Raw genomic sequence first — 22760 nt, forward strand, 5'->3', positions numbered from 1 at the left:
AATTTGGGTTAGAACTTTTTGATAGATTTATTTCCAAAACATGTTTTTCATTCACAACTTCCTTTTGAGGTGACTTAAAACCCATTTTGCTGGATCAGTGTGTTTTCATTGTCTGTCTGTCTTTGCTTTAATCTTTGTCTCTCTCTTGTTCTTTGTTTGTCTTTGTGTGTGTTGGTCTTTTTTTGTGTGCTTTAGTTAGTGTGTGTCAGTTTGCCACTGTTTTTTTATTTTTATTTTTTTATCTAGTTGTTGTCAGTGTTTTTGTCTGCTTTCCTTCTTCTTTTTAGTTCTGTGTGTGTGTGTGCAAGTCTCTTCTGTTTGTCTTCCCCCCCCCCCCCCCCCAACCCCATCTGTCTCTACCTTTTTTTGTTTGTTTTGTTTTTGTTCAATGCTTCCACTACCCCTCTCCTTCACCTTCGCTTCCACTCCCCTCCCCACACAGTCCTCCTTCCTTTCCCACTTTTCCCAGCTCTGTCTTGCTGTTTGTTATTTGGCTTTTTTTTCTTTTCTTTTTTTCTTCCTCCTTCATTTGTGATTATTTTTGTGAGATTTTTGTTTGCACCTTCCCATAAGAAGGGGCAACACAGCCTTTATTGAACATTGTCTTTTATATTGTCGTTTGCTCTGTCTGTGTGTCTTTCTGTCTGGCTGGCTGGTTCTGTTTGCTGAATCTTCCTGTTTCTGTCAGTCTTTGTTTGTCTCTCCCTATTCCTTCTGTATGGTTATATGTGTGTGTATTTGTGTGCATGTGTGTGTACGTGCATGTTTTTCCATTGGGAAAAGATGCATAAAAGAAAATGCTGGTCCTGTTCATGAACTGAGATGTGGACACATCATTGAACAAAGGGTGATAAGATGTTGGGATAGGAGTGAGTGTGATAGAATGTCAACATCTTGTACACATGCATGTGTGTGTGCTTGTGTGTGCAAGAGCAAGCTTCTGTTCTCAGTGTACAGATAAATGCAGTGGAATAGTGGTTTGAGTTAACATTGCAAAGATGAACTGATGAAACACTACTCTCAGTTGTAGGCCAAAAGATGGCTGTAATACTGACAATTTTTATTGCCAAAGTTTTGATGCATTAGGCCTGTGCTGTAGAACTGCATGCAACTCATGCTGATTTCTGAGTGCAAGAAAATTTCATGTGTGTTTTTGATCCACTTTCTGATGGATTATTTCCTGCCCTAACCTCCCTCTCACACCCTCCCTCCCATATACACACAGAAAAACAAACAAACAATAAAAACAAAACAAAAAAACCCCAAACATATATACACAGAGACATGCATGCATGTATGCATACATCAGCATATGAGATGTCAGTATGCACTTTACCCTCACTGATTTTTGTTTGTGTGTGTGTGTGTGTGATGATTTTCAGCCAGCACATGCATTTGACGCAGAGTGTTGGAAAACCTTGTTAGTGACAGCTGATTTGCTATTCACCTTTTGACCCACCTTGGCTCTCACATTCCCCACAACCCACCTTTCTCTCTCTCGCCCTCTCTCTCTTTCTCACCACACTGGTGCTCTTTATAATGAGACTGTAAATATGCAGGACATTCTCGGCAAGGTGGGCATTAGGGGTGGATATTGAGTAGAATGGATGGGAAGGGGTGGGGATGAGTTTTGGATGATGGAGATGAGGGGGGAGGGGGTAACCAAATTTGGGCTGGTTTTGTAAAATAAGGTCTTGAGTTATTCTTGTTTTTTTTTGGTCTGATTCTTACGTTTCTGATAGACCTCTGTGTGCATGTGTGTGTATGTGTTTGTGTGCACAAGTGAGTGCCTGTGTGTATGTGTGAGTAAATTTGTGTTGTGTTTGTATATGTGTGTGTATGTGTGTGTGTGTGTGTGTGTGTGTGTGTGTGTTTATTGAGCATACTTAAATGTGTGCAGAAGCAGGGAGAGAGAGAGAAGGTGGAAGGGGTGGATGTGGAGTTGAGGACAGATTAGAGCAGATATTTTGCAACTTCAGACTCACAAATCAAACAGTGGTCTTATTTTTGGTCTTTTTAAAATTTTCATTTAAGATGGTGACAACAGTTGGCTCCCTCCACCCCCCATCCCCCCTTCCCCCTTCTTCATTTCTTCTTCTGTAATTGTTTACACACACACATGATATATATATATATATATATATATGTGTGTGTGTGTGTGTGTGTATTGTATCTATATTCATATTATGTGAGAGAGAGAGAGAGAGGAAGGGAGAGGTGATAAACTTGTTCAGTAAAAGTTTCTGTTTTTGATTTGGCCATTCAGAAGTTGGGGGTTTGGATTGGGCTGGGAAGGTGGAAGGGGGCCGGGGTGCAGAGGGGGGGGAGGGGGGGGGGGCAGGTGTATGATGGGAGCGGAGGGGTGTGGTATTCAATACCTCTTTCATGGAAGAAGCCTTCCTGGCTGTTGCCTTGCATTGTTTTTTTTTTCTCCCCCCCAACCCCCCCTGCTCTCCCATTGTGTTCTCTTCACTGTTTTATGTTGTTGACAGTGTGTGATTTCTTTGTGTGGTGCTAAAGAAAAAAAAAAGAAAAAGAAATCTTTAACTAGTACATGAGGAATGCAGGGGAGTAGGAGGGGGTTGGCAGTGAGGCAACAAGAAACACCACCACCACCACCACATCCTTCTCCTCTTCCTCAGCTTCAATCCTTTAACTCTTACATGTGCAAGGAGGTGAGTTTGTTCTTTTCCTTTTTTCTGTGTTTTTTCAAATCTTTTTTTTTTCTTTCTCTCTTTCCAGTTTTTTTGCTCTTAAAAAACAAACCACAAACACTACTCTACAGGTCTATCAAAGACATATATATAGATTTACATTGAACAGTATTTTGTGAAGGCCATCGTCGTGACCCAGACAGGATTTTTTTCATCCTTCTCCCCTAACGACTCTTTATTTCTCTCCCCCCCCCTCTCTCTCTCACCCTGTCCATCTTTCCCTCCTTCTCTTCCTCTCTCTCTCCTTTTTCTCTCTGAACCCCTTCTCACCCCTTTCTACCCATCCTTCTTCAGTCTGTCAAAAAGAAAAGGCCATGCACAGAGACGGGGGTGGAAAGGTGGTGTCTGTGTTTATCTGTATCTAGTCTGTCGTGTCTCATTATTTTGGACTTGGGAGTGTTTATGATTTTGCCTCCAAATATTCAGCCTGTCTCTGTGTATTTCCTTGTTGGTTGTCGCTAAGGATGCATGTGATGTGTGTGAGTGGGTAGGGGTGCGTGTGGGTGTGGATGCATTTGGTTAAGTGTTGTGTGTATATGTGTATATATATATATATATATATATATGTTTAGGTGTGTGTGTGTGTTTTGTTTCTTCTTCTCCCCCCCCCCCCCCCCATTTACCAGCAAATGTCTGAATTCACATGACAGTCAACTGAGAAAGAGAGAGTGAGTAAACGAAAATGTTACTGCAGTTTGGACATAGAGAGAGAGAGAGCGATAGAGAGAGATTTTAGTTTCTTAGCAATCAAGTAAACATTCAGCCGTTTATCAATAGTATACTAGTACTAGCAGTGAGGGGGGTAGAGAGAGGGAAATTGCGAATACGAATATTTTGCGAATAATATTCATAATACCAGGCCATAGCCCATCATGAAGGGCGTGGTGTTGTGTGAAAACATTAAATCAACAGTACATTAAATTTAACACTTGATTCAACCTACAAAATTACAATACAAATTATGTACAACTGATAGAAATCGTGGCAGGGGAACGACCACACTTTCTCGCAATCCCACGATTTCTCACTTTGAGAGAAATCGTGGAATTGCGAGAAATCGTGGGCTAACAGGGACGCATACCTCACGATAAAAACCCATCAGTTGGTTTATATCTACCATTATCTGATTATGAGCACTGTAGAGTTGCTTTTTTTTTCTCTCTCTCTCTCTCTCTCTCTCCAGGCGTAGGGGTGAGGGGATGGGCAGACGGTGGGTGGTAGCCAATAGGTGGCTGCCGAAGAGCCACAATAGAAAGCGCCAGACGATAAACTATTTTACGATCAGGAAGCACAATCACAAGCACGCAAAGATTGGGGAGAGGTGGTGTAGGTGGGGGGAAGACAGCACAGCAGTGGACCCATCATGTCATTTTTGTCTGTTTGTGCTATCTCCCTCTCTTCCCCCTCTCATTTTGAGGTCTGGTAGGTCGGTCTGGACCGTCTGTATTAATGTGCCGTGGCGTTCAGTGCCCCATAATTGCGGATGCCCCCCCCCCCTCGCGCCCCCCCCCTCAACCCCCCTTTCTCTTCCGATTCCTGCTTCCTCCGTTACCCCTCCTTCAACGTGTGTGGGAGAACAAGGAGACGGTTGGAGAGTTTGGGATACCCCAGTTGAAGTGTTCTTTTGATCTTGGGTTTTGAGTCCAGGGTTCATACCGGTCTTTGATTAAAAAAAAAAATAATAAAAAAAAAAGTCATAAAGAATCAATCTAGAGACAGACACACCGTCAGACGGAAAGACAGACACGCACGTGTATACTTGCCTCCGCACACCCTCACAGAAATGCTAAGAAACAAGCTGCAGGGAATGATAAGGTTTACAGGCAGCAGAAGTTCAAGGTTGAATCGCCTCTGACGTTATAGAGACGAAACTGAAATTCTGTGCGGGCGCATAATGATATATATATATATATATATATATATATATATAATCTTGGTTCTCAGCTGTCTGTCTCTGTCTGTCTGTCTTTCCCTCCCCCCACCCCACCTCTCTCTCTCAGCCATATGTATTATGACCAAAGGCCGATGTACATTAAACATTCTGAGTTCTGAGTTCTCTCTCTCTCTCTCTCTATTAGCTTTTCAACTGCAAAAAAAATACAACTAGTCTCGGGGAAAAAATTCAATAAATGATATTACGCACGCCTGTGCAACAGATACAGTGCAGAACATTCCTGCATTGATTTCACATCTACCCACCCAGTACTCACGTTCGTACAGAGGTAGAAAAGGACCAGCCGTAGGCGACCTTGTCCTGCAGCCAGGAAAACAACAACAACAACAACAACAACAAAACCACATACATGACGTGCCCAGACGACATGCGTCACGTTGAAAGGAGTCTTGAGGTGAAATATATGCTGGTCCCCCCACCCCTTCGCCCCCGCCCCCCTCCACCCCTTCTGACCAGTCCTGCTGTTGTATTGTGTGACATTGCACCGCATCGCATTGCATTGCACTGCATTGCATTATTTTGTTTTTGGTGACAATATACTTTTATGTATGAAAGTCGGGTTGCGCTCTCCAGGGAGAGCGCGTCACCACAGTGGAGTGCCACCTGTAAATTGTAATGTGACGATTTTTTCTTTCAGTCTGTAAGTGTATTTGTTTTACTATCAAAGTGGTTTTGTCTCCAGAGTTTTGCCAGGGACAAACCATTGGTTGTCGTGGTTTCTTCTACGTTCACCAAGTGCATCTGCAAAACGGGACCTGTGGGGGGGGGGGGGGGGGGGGAGTCAAATTCACGGTCCGGTGCGGTACTTGAACCCATGGACGCTCGCTTCTTAGTCGGACGAATTACCACAGGGCCACCGTCTCACCCTTACCCTCTCCAGGAGGCCTCCCCAACCTTCATTAACTCCATTTATCCCCGCTCCCGTCTGCCTGATCTATTATGTCCTTGTCTTGTGGAGACTCGTTAGCAAATCAGACAGACAGACATGCACATGAAATATTCACCTTCCTCCTGTGTAGTGGGCATATGACAAAAGCCTGGAACAGGGTACATAATGAATTCCATCACTCTTTTCTTGTTCATCTCCTTTTGTGAGAAAAGAAAAGCGGAGCGCTTTCTTGTACTCTCATCTCAACGTCGGTGAAACTCTAGCCCCAAACTCTTAGAACTCGTTAAAAGTAACTTGCTGAAAAAATGTCTTGTGAACTTAGTCGCGTACGTAAGCACGTGTGAGTACACGTTCTTTTTATGTCTGTGTCTGATTTTTTTCTGTCTGTCTCTGTCTCTGTCTGTCTCTCTCTGTGTCTCTCTCTGTCTCTGTCTCTCTCTCTCTCTCTCTCACACACACGCACACACACACACACGTACACACACACACTCCCTCTCTCTCTCTCTCTTTCTGAATCTCTCTTTCTCTCTCTCTTACTTAAACACACACACACACACACACAGAGACTCACACACGCGCACACACTCACGCACACGCACGCACACACACACACACACACACACACACACACACACACACACACACACACACACACACACACACACACACACGGATATGCACCATATATTATACAGTCAGGTACACACACACAAACGCACATAATCATAAGCACTAAGATTCACACCCATTTCTCCATCCTTACACCCCCTCCACACCGCCCCCAACACTCGGACCGCCATCCCCTCATAAAAAAAAACCTCAAACCGGAAAGTGACAATAAATATAAATCAGAAAACTTGGTTAAACAGGACAGAAAATGCCCCACCGTGTTATGTATGTGGCAGGTTTGAGCGCGTAATGTCAATTTATGTTGCTTGATTTGTCGTACACCAGCCCGTCAAGACAGGTTCGTGGAGTTCTTCAATTAACCCCACCCCCCGCCTCTCTCTGTTCGTCTTTCTCTTTTTGTCTCTTAGTGTCTCTCTTTCTCTCTGCTTCTGTCGTTGGGTCTCCCTATCTCTGTCTCTGTCTGTCTGTTTTATCTGTCTGTCTCTGTCTGTCTCTCTTTCAGCTGAACTCTTCGGTGCGAAAAGATACACAATTGTCTTGCTCTGAACTGATGAAGATGGTAAAGAGCGATGACACCGGTTGGCCAGGAACACTGAAAACAATGGAAGACGTGTACGTCTATAATGCCTACAGCAGGGTTCTCTAATGTTTCTTGTTTCCATTGATTTGTATTAAACGTCTTCCCTTTCTGTCTTGAGAAAAGCAGTGAAAGCATATTACTTTCAGTGTTAGCCAAAGTCAAGCACTACCTCCCTCTCCACCCGTACTTTCTAAACCAGTTGCAGTGTGTGTGTGTGTGTGTGTGTGTGTGTGTGTGTGTGTGAATTTGTTTATTGTTGCTTTTGTCTGTGTTGGTGGGTGGCGCGCTGTGCACAAAATGTAAATGTGGATTTTTTTACGCGCCAAATGCAAATCAAGTTTATTCATTTCTTCAAAAAAATTCTTATGTCATCGAATCTTGGTCAGGTCAGACACTCAGAAACGTGCTGGCGTGTTGGTTTTCTTGTACTCTTATCATTGGGCAGCGAATTAAAGATCGCAGTTCCACCATTGTTTATTTTTTTCCCCACTCTCCGAGAACAAAGAGAGTTTAGGACAGAGGGAGGACACACACACACACAAACACACACACACACACACACACACACACACACACACACACACAATGAGGGGTGTGTGGGGTCCTACCGTTCGTTCTGTTTTTCAGAATAATTGATAAATGTTCATCCAGTTTCACATCATGGTTTTCTCAATATCCCGTCGGTCTTATCATCTGTGAAATATACACCCACATCGTGACAGTACAACTGAACAACGTAAGTCTTGATGTCGGTGAAATGGATGTTTAATTCAAAATATCGCATGTACATCTTGTTACAGAAAAAAACGAGAGAAAAAAAAATCACAAATCTCGATTCGACGCAGCAGATGCAGGCGTGCACGCACACGCACACACACACACGCACACACACACGCAAACACACACACACACACAGAGGAACTCAGACACTTACAAACCTCGTCTCTTCATCTTTGCCTCATCACTCGAGCAATACTTGTGAATTTGTCTATAAGCCGACTAAAATGGGGAGTCATGCTCTTAATGGGGTTGATAACTTGTTTCGGTAAATCGAATTGTGATCAAGAAAAGAATGAATTTTTCCCTTTACATTTCGCGCACAGCCTGTATGTATGTATGTATGTATCTCTGTGTGTATGTATGTAATTTGTGTGATACATACATACATACATGCATAGAAAGATAGATGGATAGATATGCCACCAGACGTGTGGGATTTGCATTCAGTTTTACGCGGCCCCGCGAACTGACAGTCTCTGTATGTAGCTCCAGGCAGCCAGCAGACTTGAAATCAACGTGGAATTCACGTAGATTCCGATCGTAATTGGACGTAACGCTTTGTCTTGCCCCCCAGCCCAGCCTCCTTCCCCTCACCCGAACCTGTCGTCCTCCTACCCCATGCACTTCCCACCCCTTCCGTTTCTGTTAGATTTCTTGGAGGAGAGTGGGGACTGTGGAAAGCATGTGATCCGCAGTGTATTTTCGCGTGAAGTGTTGGTTAAATTAAACAGCACGTCAGAATGGAGATCTTGATGTTGGGATTGGTTTATATCTATATATATATATATTTCTGTGTGTGTGTGTGTGTGTGTGTGTGTGTGTGTGTGTGACAGAAGGAAGCTGGCGTGAGAAGGAGAGGCGTGCTTTCTTCCTCATGTCCTTGTGTGTGCATGTGTGTACAAGTGTGTAAACACGAAAGACCTGCAAAAGAGGCGTGGACATCACTATCACAAGCGCCCGACAGTGAGAAATGAAGCCTTCTCTTCCCATCGACACATTGTGCTCACATACCGTTAGTGTATCATGATCGCAGAACACAACATGAGTACAGTAAGCAGCTATTCACCAAGGGGAAAAAATATCGCCACATGAAGATGTGCAGGTTGATCACGATGAGTTCAAGCCACTACAAGACTTGTATCTAGTATGTATTCAATGGGCAATCACGAAAAATGCCCTCGTGACGAGACAAATGGGAAGATCGTGGTTAGGTTCATGAACAACTTTAAAAGTCTGTTTTCTCAACACGGAGCACAGAGTAACTGTGAAGTGGAGAATCAAATCTTTCTGCGGGAATTGTATCACAGGGGTTTACTCGAGCGTTTTAACTGTGATCGCATCCACATGTATATAAAAAATAAAAAGAAAAAGAAAGAAAGAAAATCAAATACACAAAGAAAGAAGAGAGAGATAAACAGACCAATAAAGCAATGGTCTTTGAGGTTATTCTGTGATCACACAGTGCTTTGTGTCGAAAACTGCCAGTGTGTTTAAGGGTGAGGCAGGGGGGAGACGGTGTGTGTGAAACGAAAATTAATGTTAAAAGAGGCAAGAGGTGTGTTGAACATTAAACAGTTAAGAAGCACAGTGACTGTTTTTCGTGCAGGAAAGTGAGACAAAAGCGCGCAATGTCAAACCAACACTGTTCAGCGCTTTCCTGAGCTTGCATCCATGGAAATAAATAGAGGGGCAGACTTAGAAACGGGTTTCAGTTTTTTTTCTTTTTCTTTTTTTTTTTTTTTTTCACGTGAGCAAGTTTCTGGGCTTGTTTTCTGTACGTCTGATTGATCGGTAGTGCTGATCGGCGTTGGCTTAAAATTGTATGTGGTTGCATGGTTTAAAAACGAATGAACTGTCCATTGTTTCTTGTTTTAGTCATAATTATATCCCCATGGTCTTATGGTGGCACAACAATCAGAAGTATTCTGACGGGAAGCAATCGATGAAACACACTTAACAGTGACATAATACATGGTGCACTTAAGGGTTTGTAAAGCGGACTTGTATAAGATATGGAAAAAACATTCAAATGAAAACTTTAATGTGTCTAGACGATCAATAAGAACCAGCCTTGGGAAAAGTGTGTGGAAAGATTAACCTAAGCCTGGTACAAGAATGGTTCAACAGTGCTGTCATGATAGGTCCGTGAAAATAAACCCACAGTGTTTCCGTTTGTCACATATGGCATGAAATACAGGTGGTTTTTTAACATGCTCAGCAGGGAGCTGCAATTCACTGGAAATGAGGTGAAGTAAGAGCAGTGCCGCCAGTCTTGTGGTTCGAGTTTGGGAGGGGGCGTGGGTGGTGAGGTGTGTGTGTGGGGGTGGGGAGAAGGAAAGGAAAAGCCTTTAGCTTTCCAAGGACTCAGTGTGCCGGAGCTGGAAGGTCTCCCCCCGGTAACTGCTGGTCAGCACAGAGTGGGAGGTCCGCTGCACCGTCACACCGTTCGTCTGCCGGCTCTTCCCGAGCGGACATATGTAGCGCACGCAGGCGCGCCGAAACTTCTCCCCGAATATGCTGTAGAGTAGGAAGTTGGTGGCGGAGTTGACGATGGTCATGGTCTCGGCGAAGGCGCTGAAGCCCTCGCAGGCCCTGGAGCAGTGGCCCAGCCTCTGGGAGTAGTCCTTCTCCAGCTGAACGATGATGAGCTCCACGGCGGCGAACACCTGGCAGACGCAGAAGACGACGGTGAGGGAGAGGATCATGACGGTCAGCTTGGACTCGCTCTCCACCTGCAGTCCGCTGCGCTGGGTGCGCGACAGGTTCCGCCGGCGGCGGACCAGTCTGGTGATGATCATGGCGTTGAGGACGAGGATGACGAGGAAGGGGAAGACGAAGTGCACCAGGCTGTTGAAGTAGACGAGGTAGTAGCGGTTGTAGAAGGTACTGTGGGCAAAGTCCGTCTTGTCCACTAGCAGCTCCGTCAGCGTTTCGTTGGAGGCCGCGTCCACCTGGGTCATAAAGGTCAGATTGTGAAAGTGAGTTGTCAGCATCTGTGTGTGTGTGTGTGTGTGTGTTCGTGTGTGCAATAAAACATTATGGAATATCGAAAGTCAGAAATAGACAACAACAACAACATCGACAACAATAATACGACTGGTTTTTGACTGCTTACTTCTCAGAAAGCAGAAGGAAACGTTTTAAACATCTTTTTTTTTCAACACATTAATGAAAGGACATAAAATGCTGTTGAGGCCACAATTTCTGAACCTCGTTTCAGAGCCCGTGTACGGACAACCTCATACAGACTGAGATAAGTAACGTGAATCCATCTGCTTACCGTCTATGAGAATACGGAACCAAGGAAAATGTCTTTTACAAAACTGTCAGACTATCGTTTCAGTGACGAAATGATGCAAGGTAAGTATACAGTAGTCATGTTTGTCATTTCTGCCACCTCCCTGACTTGATTACGTCCAAATTCACATAAAAATCATGCCTGCCGTGGAATAAAAACCACTGTATTTAAAACTGGTTTAGGGGCTTTCAAGAAAATGGAAGTTGACGGGTCCTTGAAGTGTCATTCTAAGTTTTCTTGTGAGGTCACGAAATGGAAGCCGTGTTCACATCTGTTCCAGCACTTTCCGCGTGTGGCTTCGTCGAATAAAGACAAGAACAAAATAAACCAGCAAATAAGAAGCAAGGGAGAGATAAAACTTCAGTTGAAAAATCTCCGATATGTTGTTACCGTGTTGTTCTTTTGTTTTTGTTTTTTTTCTTTTTTCTTTCTTTTGACTTTGAAGGGTTCGTTTTTCTTCTTTTCTCCGGGTCATATATTTTTTCCAGCCCATTTCTTTTTATTAAAACAACAACAACAACAGAAAACGGCTAATACGCAAATTCCTTGTTTATGTTATACACCCGCACAACTGGAAGCAGTTGAAACTGGCTAGGAACGTTGTGTGTGTGTGTGTGTGTGAGGAAGAGAAAGCGGGGAAGGAGTGATTCTGGCTGATTAGTCACTAGTGTGTTCATGTGTGCAATGAGGATATTTGCACTGACGTAGGGGAGATAAAGCATGATGCTGATGGTCTTGAATGGACCACTCTCAGAATCCCTTCATCCTCCTTCATCCTGTTAGGCCAGTGAGCCAAATGTTGCTGACATCTTTTCCTCCTTTTTCTTCTCTTCTTCCTTCTTTTCTCCCCCTCCTTCTCCCGTGTCTTGTTGTTGTTATTGTTCTTCTTCTTCGTCCTCTTCGTACTCATATATTATCCTTTCTTATTTCAGAATTTATATATCTTTCTATCATTCTGACTGATGTCAGTACTTTGTTTCGTAGTCATGCTGTTTATAAACGATATTACCGATAATGATGATATCAACAAGATTTTTTTTAATGCGTGTGTGATTAACAATGCTGCACTCTGTTCCTCATCTCACACAACCTCTCTCTCGGCGTCAACCAGATCCGTGAGGTATAAGCACCTGCGATATTGGTAATGAAATTTAAGCAAGTAGGAAGCACCCGAGCGTGTGTCCCTGCCTTCCCATGTGAGTCAACACCACAGTTAACTCACTAATTGAGCCGATCAAAGCCGAAAAATCCCGGACTGATATCCGTGGCGCTGGTAGGGTTCGAACGTATGACTTGCTAGTTGGTAGTCAGTCACACACACACACACACACACACACACACACAGGCGGAAGCACGCACGCATGCATGCATATAGAGTCTTGCAGACTGTGCTTTGATGGTCAAGAATGGAGAACGATAACAGTTTATAACTTGTAGAGGGATAGTAATTGGGTGGAGAGAGGAAGGGTGAGTCGAACAGACCGTGTTTTGATGTCGAAGAACGTAGTAAGATAACAGTTTATATCTTTAGAAGTACTGTAATTGGTTGGGGGAGAGGAGGAGGAGGACAGAGAGAGAGAGAGAGAGAGAGCATCCATTCCACATAGTTGCGCGCCTCATCCATGCACATACACACATACGGGAGAAAGGGTGAGATGGGGATAAGGGAAGAAAGGGAGAGAGCGAGGGTGGGGGAGAGGGATATATTATTGAGAGAGCGAGAGAGAGAGAGAGAAGTGGGATGATTTGAGATAATTGATTTTGCCTCCCCAAGTGTTGACAGCTGGAGATATTTCCTTTTTATTTTTTAAATCTCATTATTATGGAAATCCACATTGTTTGTGTTATCTTCCCCACTCGACCCCCGTTCCGAAACACTTAACCCGAGTGACGTATAATTTATTGTGGAAAAGAGCGGTTAAACTCTAGGCAAGCAAATACGCACACACATTCGTGGTCACCAGCCGAGCCAAATCATGGACTGAAGAATGAGCCTTTCTTTTATTGTTTTCAGGGTGATCGACCACACAAAATTTCCTGTTTCCCAAGGGAAGTTTTTATTTTCTTTTTATCAGAATGATCGAGGAAGACGTGATTTCGAAATTGCATTTTTGGTTCATAAGTTTATTGTTTTCTTACGGCTTTTTCCGAGTATATTTTTCGTTGAACGGATTATTTTTGTGTTTTTACCCCATGTTTTTTGTTTCTATTGGATGATTACATTTCAAACTTTCTTTTTTGTTATGAGTTGGCCTCTGTGATTGGATTGGCTATACACAACATACATCTTGCAGAAACAACACACTCACTGAGGCACCAGTACACACGTTCTACAAACTCCCTCACCCACCTCACGTTCTACAAACTCACTCACCCACACACTGACTCAATGACGCTCACCTGCACGCTGACGATTTGCGTCCCGTACACCAAGCAGCGCGGGATGTTGTAGACCACCGCCCACAGCAACACGGCCAAGGACACGAGCACCGCACGCCGTCGGGTGCAGATGTACTTCGCCCTGAGGGGCCGCATGACGACCATGGCTCGCTCCACAGTGACCAGCATAGTCATGTAGATGGTGGCCGTGTGAGCCATGTGTACCACTGCGTAGAAATTCTGCACATGTAATCCAGTCAGGGACGGAACTGTGTAGAAATTTCGCTCATGGGTCGTCGAAGAAATTTTTTTCACATATGTGCAAATAGAAAGAAAAATATATGTGTAACTGAGAAAACAAGAAATGATCATGTGTTCGTTGAAAGTCTGCTGATGTGTCAGGAAATTATCAAAATCTTCGTGGTTGTTACATCTCACCTGTGTCTTTCTCTCAGTCTCTGTTTCTCTGTTCCTCTGTCTCTGTCTCCGTCTGGCTTGTCTGTCCCTGTCTTTCCCAGGAAGAATGATCTTCCTTTTGGGGGAAATCCTCCTCTATGGGATCATCCAGAACGGTATCGGACAGCAAATCAATTATGTTGAGAGATCGTTCTCCAGCAGATCATTGTGCACCATTTGTTCTTCTTTCACTCACACATCTATTTATTTTTTCAGATGTGTGAGTGGGCATTGATGTCGGAAACGTATAATTTAAACACATTTCTTTCTTATTCCTTGTTTTTGCTTTTTATTTTTGATGCTATGTGTGTCATTCTGTTTCTTTTCTCCCTTCTCCTGTTCCTCGCCTTTTTCTTTTCTTTTTTTTTCTTTCTTTTTTTTTATATAGCCAGTTGCGAAATGCAAGTTTTAAATGGGAAAGGTTTTTTTTTTCTCTTTGTATTGTTTTCTTTCTTACTGTTCTCGATGAATCATGTTGGTCTTGAGCACTGTCCTCCATCCTCGGTCTCAGTGGCCTCTACCCAGTCTGAAACAGTGGCCAAACCCACCACCCACTATCGTGTGGGAGAAAAATACCTCTTCTTTCCCTTCTGTACCGCTCCTCCTCAAACACAAGAAGATGCCCCAATCCACAATTATGTCGGGATGCTGCCGCTGACAATGGCGTGATTAACTGGACCTCAGTGACACGGGGTCTCATGGCCAGAAGTCACTGTGGAGGTCCAGCCAAGCAGTTATCAACACGGCAGTCAACTGAAAAATGCCTGCGGGTTCTTTGTGGAAAGAATTCTGCACACAACTGACTCATTCACCGCCGGTGTTACCGTTCTGTATCCCAGCGCTGTCATCGGAAGCACAGACGGTGGTCTTCTCACAAGACAGCTGGAGAGGGAAAAAGAGGGAGAAGGGAGTGAGTGGTTGGGCATATCGACAAGGGAGATTTATCCAAGAAAGTCATGGTCTCATTAGGGATGATATACACTGACAGCCAGACAGACTGCTTTCTGTTCAGTTTCTCCCCTCATTTTTGTTTGTCTGTTTCGTTGTTTTATTCATCTTTTTGTGTATCCTTTTCTCTCTCCCATTTGCAGGTGTTGTACTTAGAATTTTGTACGACGTTAGCCCATCTGCTGATTGTGTTTCATTCCTGAGTTCTAGTCTTGGACTAAAACGTTTTCCCATTCTGCACATTACTTGCCTGTCAATCATCCCTCACATACGTCATTGACTTTTTGGGGCAGAAATACACCCGCTGTCTGTTTCTCTCTGTGTGTGTGTGTGTGTGTGTGTGTGTGTGTGTTTGTGTGTCCCACAGAACCTCCTCTATTCCCTCTCAGGATGTCCGGTGAAAACAGCATAGTGTCAATAGGAATGTTTGGGTACAGAAAGACGACAGTGACTGAGGATAAGCACAACTCAGTGCATTATTTTTGTTAGAAAAAAAAACCCAACAACAAACAAACGAAAAAGACCCCCCCCCCCCCCCCCCTCAAGAAAAAACAACAACAAAAAACCGCGGGCGTTTTTCAATTGACTGCGTGTTGACAATCGCTTGGCTGCTGGACCTCCACAATGGCTTCTGGCCACGAGATCCCGTGTCACTGAGGCCCAGTTAATCACGCCGCTGTCACCGACAGCATCCCGGCGTATTTGTGGACTGAGGTCTCTTGCTGTGTTCGAGGAGGAGTGGTACAAGACAGAAGGGAAAGGGGGTGGGGGGGTCTTGTCCCAGATTACAGTGGAGGACGAGTCGTTCGTTTCAATGTTTTCATGTAGGGAAAAGGCTAGGTAAGGGTAGGATTGATAAACGGGTTCATTGTTTGAGACCTCCATCAGGATAAAAAAAAGAAATGAGTCGACTGCTTATAATTACTTCTCAGCTGCCCAAAAACTCATTCAACGCTGAGACGGGAGAGACGAGAAAAGGACAATTTAGATGCAGTCCTCACCACAGGCTGTGTCTTCAGCTGGACAGAAATGAGATGGGATATCCTGCTTACAGCAAGCTGCCCAAGAAATGAGAAACACTGAAAGGAAAAGAAAAGAAGGAAGGGAAACGGAAAAAGAACAGAAAAAAGAAAGGAAGAAGTGGCCATGGGGAAAAGTGGAGGGAAGAGAAAACACGTGAGGCTTGAAGGCCTTGTGACTTCTCTCTTTTCACTTTACCTCTTCACGAGGGGTAGTATGTAGCGTGAACGTTATGCACACCCATTTCTTACCCAGTTAAGGAAACATTTTCGTCACTCTGGCCGACTTGTTTTATGTTTTCTCAGTTTTAGGCAAATTTGGAGCTAAGGTTTTGCTTACTTAAGGTCTTGCAGCCAGATAGAAATGTCGAAGTACCAACCATTGCTCAAAGGAAGTGGTATTTTGCCCTAAGGTTGTCTTTTCGAGTTGTAACCTTCACGTTTTGAAGAATGCAGGATTGAACCTTGAAGTGGGCAGTTTTGTTTCACTGTTTATTCAGGATAGATCGCAATGAAACATGGCTGGGCGAGTCCCCGCTTAGAAATAGCCTGAAAGACTTATCTTGGTATTGAATAGCTGGCATTATACCAACGCTTTTCTCATAATTCGATTGAATTTATTTAAGATCTTGAGGAACTATCAGTGAGTTTGCCATCTGCCATCGTTTCCTAGAAAAAATGTAGAACAAGTATATACCAGAATCCTGACACCGAGACAAAAGTTGGACGTTTACATGAGCACGTGCAGTGTCGCAGTCGCACTGTGGTGAACTTTGTTTTTATCAACTTTAACAAGTATTAGTGAGCTCAGAAGAAATTTCGGGTTTGGAAAAATGCAGATTTGACACCTTTTGTAAGGTATGGCTGGAAGACTTTCAAAGGCTTGAACCAGACCAGGAAGTGACTTAACAGCTTCATAGCCGGATTAGTGCTGACCGCCATTAAGACAATAGAGAATCGCTGGTTAGGATCTGAAGACAATAGAGAATCGCTGGTTAGGATCTGAATGCAGGTTTGTCTCTTTGTCTCTGTCACTTCTCTCTGTCTCTTTCTTCCTCTTTTCCTTCATCTGTCTCTGTGTTTGTGTGTGTGTGTGTGTGTGTGTGTGTGTTTTAGGGGGTAGGGAGGGAAGGGAGAGACAGAGAGAGAGCAGCCTGATAAACTAAAAAGATCACACACACCCACGCACCCCCACTCACGCACACACACATTGTGAGGGAGAGAAAGAGAGTGAGATAAAACTGAATTGCTGCGTACAATGCATACCTATTCTGCAGTGTCTACATGGCAAGGAGCATTCCACAACTACCTTCACTTCCAAGGCCTGACTAAGTGCGTTGGGTTACACTGCTGGTCAGGCACCAGCTTAGCAGATCTGATGTAGCGTATGTAGCCAAGCACTCAGCTGGCTTCAGTAATTGTTTCACGCACCACCTGAATAGCAGACGCCATTTTCGTATAACGCGCCGGTTTTCAATGACTCAGAATATGGCACGACGCCATTCCAAATTTGAATGCAAATCCCCTTTTAGACAAAAGCTCCAACCATTTATTAAATCAAGTCTCTGTATCCTTCGCTGCAATATTATATTTGTTGTGCTTACACACACGCACTTTAGTCAGTTAGAAGCATACTTGATTTTAGTTTGATCGTTCGTCAGTGTAAAGATTTCAACTGACGCTAAGCTTACGTCATTTTGTCTTTCTCGTCACACATAATGCTACAGTAACAATTCTGTATGTGACTGCTGTTGGAAACTAAAACCACACCATTATAGTGTTTGGATGAGAATAGACCAGGTATTTTGGAGATACAAAGCCGATTTTCATTGTCAATACTTTGCTTGACGGCTTTGGCTGAGGTGAAAACTGTGTTTCTGACACACCGTATTGAATTAAATATCTCTTTTGTCGGATCAGTAAACTACAAGTAGTATATACTGGCAGAATTGTTGCAATTCCATTTTAAAATATATACCATTTCTGTTTGTCTGCATTAAACTGATTTAACGCAGTTTGTATTCTTCAGCGACAAGCTCACTAAAACTGACCCATTTCAGGTGACTTAAATTAATTATAAATTCATCTTAATTAATCAGCACTTCATTTTATATTCATTAGAAAGTAGGTATTGAGCTGTTTCTTTTGTGACCAATCCGACGTAAATCGATTCAGGAATCAAATAGAAATACATCACTGAACACCTTGTAACAAACACATATTACCCAAATATTTAGCGCCATAGGTCCAGTTTGCTTCGCAGCACACGCGGGCGTCATTGCAGTTCGCTTAACTTGCACAAATAGCCACAGCAGGTGATGACTGATCACTTTCCACCTGATCAGTCACTGGCTAGAGCCTGCTCTCTCTCTCTCTCTCTTTTCTGTGTCGTAACAGAGTGTGTGTTGCTGCAATGGCCAGCGTCATCGCCATATCGCTGCACTGTCTTATCTCTTTATTCTCTTCTTCTTATCTTCTTATAACTATTGTAAATTAAAAAAAAATAGAAAAAACTTTTTGTGACAGGCCATCTATATGTCCCTGGGCCTGCGCGTGGATGTTTTCTATCCTTTAATACAGTAAATCAGTAATTCTTTTGTACCGTCCCCTTTATATAATAATTCCACTCAGGACCACGGCTATACGTATTTGGACTTGTCCGAACGCAGTGATGCCTCCTTGAGTAACTGAACTGAACTGAACTTCTCATACGCCTGGTACATCCACACCCATACCCACACCCACACCCACACAAGCCTCCCTCCCTGCCACTCACCTTGAAGAGGAACTGCCGCACATGGATGTACTCCGGGCAGATGTCGTGGGCGACGAAGATGAAGGGGAAAGTCTGCAGCAGCAGGTTTAGCAGCAGGAAGAGGTTGTCAAAGATGGCCATGAAGATGAGGAGGATGGAGGTGGAGTTCCTCATGGTGCGGTGGGTCAAGATGAGGATGGACGCTGTGTTTCCCACCAGCCCGAACAGGGCGATGGCCGTGCCGGCCAGACCGTTGATGTAGTACCAGTACAGGAGGTGAGGCGTTGCCAGAGGCTGATTACCCTCGTTCAGGCTCAGCCCGCTGTCATTGAAGACACGCTCTGCTCCTTCTTGGGCCATGCTGTCGTGGTGGGGACCCAGGGGAGGTTTTTTGTCTGCGTAGGGAGCCGTCACTCCCAAGATATAGGTGAAGTTTTCTGTCCACCGCATGGTGTTCGGCTGGGTGGTTTGTCTCTGGGGAAGAGTTTGACGATGCGAGGCTGTAGACCAGTTGTATACTTTAAACTGATTCTGTAAAGGACTCGGTAAAAGTGATTACACACAGTTTCCACCTTTGTGTCAATACCTTTCATGCATTTTGGTTCTTCTATCTTCACACTGTCGTAGACAAGCGTCGATCACAGGAACCTAAAATGTAACACACAAAGGAGACGATCACTTACGATACGCAGGAGAGGAGACAAGCTCCAGTAACCGATTCAGTTCTTCACTGGGTCTTCATTGATCCGCTGCTGATCATGAATCTGGTGGGTTGGGGGAAGTGAGGATCGTGCAAGAGTGGGCCCCAGCCTTGAGCGGCCGCCCCCAAATCTCTCCACCATCCCGCACGCTTTCCGGACCTGCCAGCTCGGCCAAGGACGTTGGATGTACTGCATGAGACCGCCAGCCGTGTCGCCATGGTTACACGGCAAAGTCTTGTCTAATCTCGGCTTAGACCAGTTTCCGTTCGCTATGGGAGACTTTCTCTCTGCGTCCGTTTCTCGTGCTTTCAGCTAACCAGGCGTTTATCAATACTTTACATTTTATTTGTTTCCCGTCTTTTTGTTTTATCTTCTTTATTCCTTTTTTCCAATACATCTTTACTAATAACTGGCAAAATCATATCGATATCGTGGAGATAGATATGTGTTTGGCGACTTTAGCATTTCTTTCCCATTTCTTTTTCGTCTTACTCTTCTTCTTCTTTTGTTGTTGTTGTTGTTGTTTTTCTGAAATAAGGTCCACATGTTATCACAGAAGGATACAGCTCAGCTCCATACACATATCTCCAGCTTTGTGGGGGAAAAGTGTGTCTCGATGAGCCCAGGGGTTCGTCACATCACCAGAGTTGTGTCTTACGAGGCACTCAGCAGTCAGTATAGGGTCTTAGAGCTTAGCACATGATATACCCCCAGTAGGTCAGCACAGACAGGAGGGTCGTATGGTGAGCTACAGGGTCTTTGGGTCCAGGTATCCACAGAGGAACCTGTAAAGGAAAAGCAAACGGTGGTGTTTGTTCGCATTTATTTTTGCCTTAAAGCACAAGAGCATAATAATTAAGGCTGAAACAGGGTTTAAACCATTCCACTAACACAACGGACCCTCTTAAAAAAAAGAAAACTAAACAAACAGACTGTAACAATATATCAACCAAACCGCGTCAAACCCAAAAAACAAAAAAACAAAAACAAAACAAAACAAACAAACAAAAAACAACAACAACAAAAAACAAAACAAAAACAAAACAACACTTAAATATGCCTCTGGTCTCGAATATTTCATCATTCTCGCCCTATTACTTCAAAAGAAACATAAACACGATCAAACAAACATGCATAGTTGATAAATATTAACATGCACAGCTGTAAATCACCAACAGGCAACGCAAGGATGTTGGGTCCCCCCAAAAGACAACAGAGCAAAAGCGCGTTATTATCAAGCCCTGGAAAGCAAAAACATGTAGTATCCGGGTTTTCTAAGGAGGGAAAAGACAAAGACAAAATGGAAGGATCGTTCAGGCAGAAAATTAGTGGCAGACAACAGAAAGACAAGACCAGTCAGGTGTAAGAGAAGACAGAAAGACAAAAAAAAAAAAAAAAAAAAAAAAAAAAAAATCGTTGAAAGACAGTTCAGATGAAGGACTTTAAATTTGTTGTAATATTATATCTTTTCTTACCGAACGCTCATTGATTTTCTGTTGCTACTCCCTCCACCATTCTGTATTACTCTTTGTCTCTTTTAACCCTCTGCCTCTGTCTTTCTTCGTCCCTCTGTTTCCGTCTGTCTGTCTGTCTCTGTTTTTCTCTCTCTGTCTCTTTCTCTCTCTCTCTCCGCCTTGTCTTTGTCTCTGTCTTTTATGTCTTTCTCACGTACATGGGAGAGGCAGAGACAGACAGACAGAGATATTCAGACAGACAGACAGACAGAATGCAGGTGGGGAGGGGTCGGGATGATGGGCCTGTTTTAATTAATTGCTGATCTGCTTCACAACTGAAGCGGAATCCAATCTCGTGTAAAGGTTTTAAAGAAAATCGCGGGCGCCATTTACTAATGAAAAAAATATAACCATCAAGTTTGTGATTCAGTGAGGATGAAAGTAATCTTCTTCGTGTAAATGAAATGGCTGAAAAACTATCGTTATCATTATCGTCGTCGTCGCCGTCATAATCATCATCATGTCTACAGTGACAGTGAAGCTATCTCATAGTCTTGATCATGATCATCATAACTTCATTGATGTCTTCATCGCCGTCTTCATTCTGTTTGTTGCAAACAGAAGCTAAACAATTACTTGTTGCATATCACCATGATATAATCTCCTGATTCAACCAGTGAAGGCGAGCAATAATAGCTTACCATTATTTACTGTCATCAGGTCATCATCATCGTCGTCATCATCATCATCATCTTCTTCTTCTTCTTCTTCAACATCATCATCATCATCATCATCTTCACCACCACCACCACCACCACCATCATCATTATTGTCTGATCTGATCATCACATTAATTTGCCTTTCGAAGCGTTCTCACCTCGCACATTTCACCTTAATGAATATTTATTTCCAAGAACCATTCGAACGTCAGCTATTTCTGGCTGTTTTCTTGCTCTTTCTTTTCTTCGCGCACCACTGCCGACCGATTTCACAAACGTACTCACACAATTCTTGAATTAAGGGAAGCAAGCAAAACTCGTCATTCGCCTGTTGTGGGACTTTGACATAGCTGAAATTACGGATTTCACTGGATTTGTTGAATGAATTACCAGTGTTAGAGGATTTAAGAAAGCATGTTGGTGACAGATCGGAACGTCAGTTTTGACAGTAATCTCCAAATTAGTGTCACTTGCAATTAGACCATAGAGTATTTTCACGTGAGTCTTATTTGCGAACGATGTTGCATGCTTAAACGAGCGCTCTCCAAATGGTGTTTTGGTATGCGGTGTGCGTGTGGGTGTTCAAATGCATGTTTGTGTGTAATGTGTTCATGTATGATCAAAACCAACAATACAACAGTCTGGTGCGATGTTCCAGTAACACGTTATGTCTAATGAGTTCAAGACCTCCTTCTGTTTTAATTGTTCACATAATTATACCCAAACCCATCGTTCGCAAATAGACTTGCCCGTTTGCATTTACCTTCAGGCACCCCTGCTATTTCAACTGTTGATAAAACGTTGAAAAGAAGGAGTAGACGAACTGTTTCTGTTACAACGAGACTGGATCGTTGGCAATAAGGTCTACCTACCCAAAATAAAGTAAACAAAAGATTGGGTGATTAGGAAGCAGGCCCATAAGACAACAGAACCATGCATTGGGGGGGGGGGGGGGGGGGGGGGGAAGATCGGTTCGCGTTCACGCTTCTCAAGTGGCTAACACTCCGAACTTGGTCCATAATGACTTATCCGTGTGGTCATACATGCAGGAATCCACGATGGTTTGAATTGCTACGTGGGCGGTCGGAAGGTGAAGTCCAGGGACGACGACTGTGCTGTGAAGATGAAATACGGATTCGGGGCAGAGAATCAGCGGACTATTTTTTCTGGCACGTTGCGTCAACACGCTGAGAGAGGGGACTTCCGTGACGGACTTGAGTCTGGTCATAAGGTTGTGTGGCTGGTCGATTTTAACCCTATCAAAACATGCTGAGTTCTCATAACTTTTCGCCTGTATTTCCTTTCTTCCCTCCTTCGTTCCTCTCCATTCCTCTGGTTCCCTTTTCAGAACTCAGTCCTTCGTTTACTTTACCTTTTTTTTTTCTTTTCCTTGTGCGAAGTTTCCAGAAGGAAAGGTTAAAACAAATTTGTGCAAAGATTTTCTTTTCAATTTCTGTCTGTCTGTCTGTTTTACTTTCTTTCTT

At 43.7% G+C, this 22760-nt stretch overlaps 2 protein-coding genes across 5 annotated transcripts in view; one reads left to right on the forward strand and one right to left on the reverse strand.

The window, feature by feature from the left end:
• LOC143300698 (leucine-rich repeat and coiled-coil domain-containing protein 1-like) overlaps positions 1 to 22760 on the forward strand; it is a 310494-nt gene that overhangs the window by 16064 nt on the left and 271670 nt on the right. The window lies entirely within an intron of this gene.
• On the reverse strand, positions 9896 to 19511 carry LOC143300780 (FMRFamide receptor-like). The gene is made up of 3 exons (XM_076614709.1): positions 18424 to 19511; positions 13246 to 13464; positions 9896 to 10498 (listed from the first exon to the last, which is right to left on the reverse strand). The coding sequence occupies exons 1-3, from the start codon at positions 18850 to 18852 to the stop codon at positions 9896 to 9898; spliced, it is 1251 nt and encodes a 416-aa protein (XP_076470824.1). The 5' UTR covers positions 18853 to 19511.

Source organism: Babylonia areolata, chromosome 26 (assembly GCF_041734735.1).
Source record: "Babylonia areolata isolate BAREFJ2019XMU chromosome 26, ASM4173473v1, whole genome shotgun sequence".
In the NCBI taxonomy this organism is placed as follows: domain Eukaryota; kingdom Metazoa; phylum Mollusca; class Gastropoda; order Neogastropoda; family Buccinidae; genus Babylonia; species Babylonia areolata.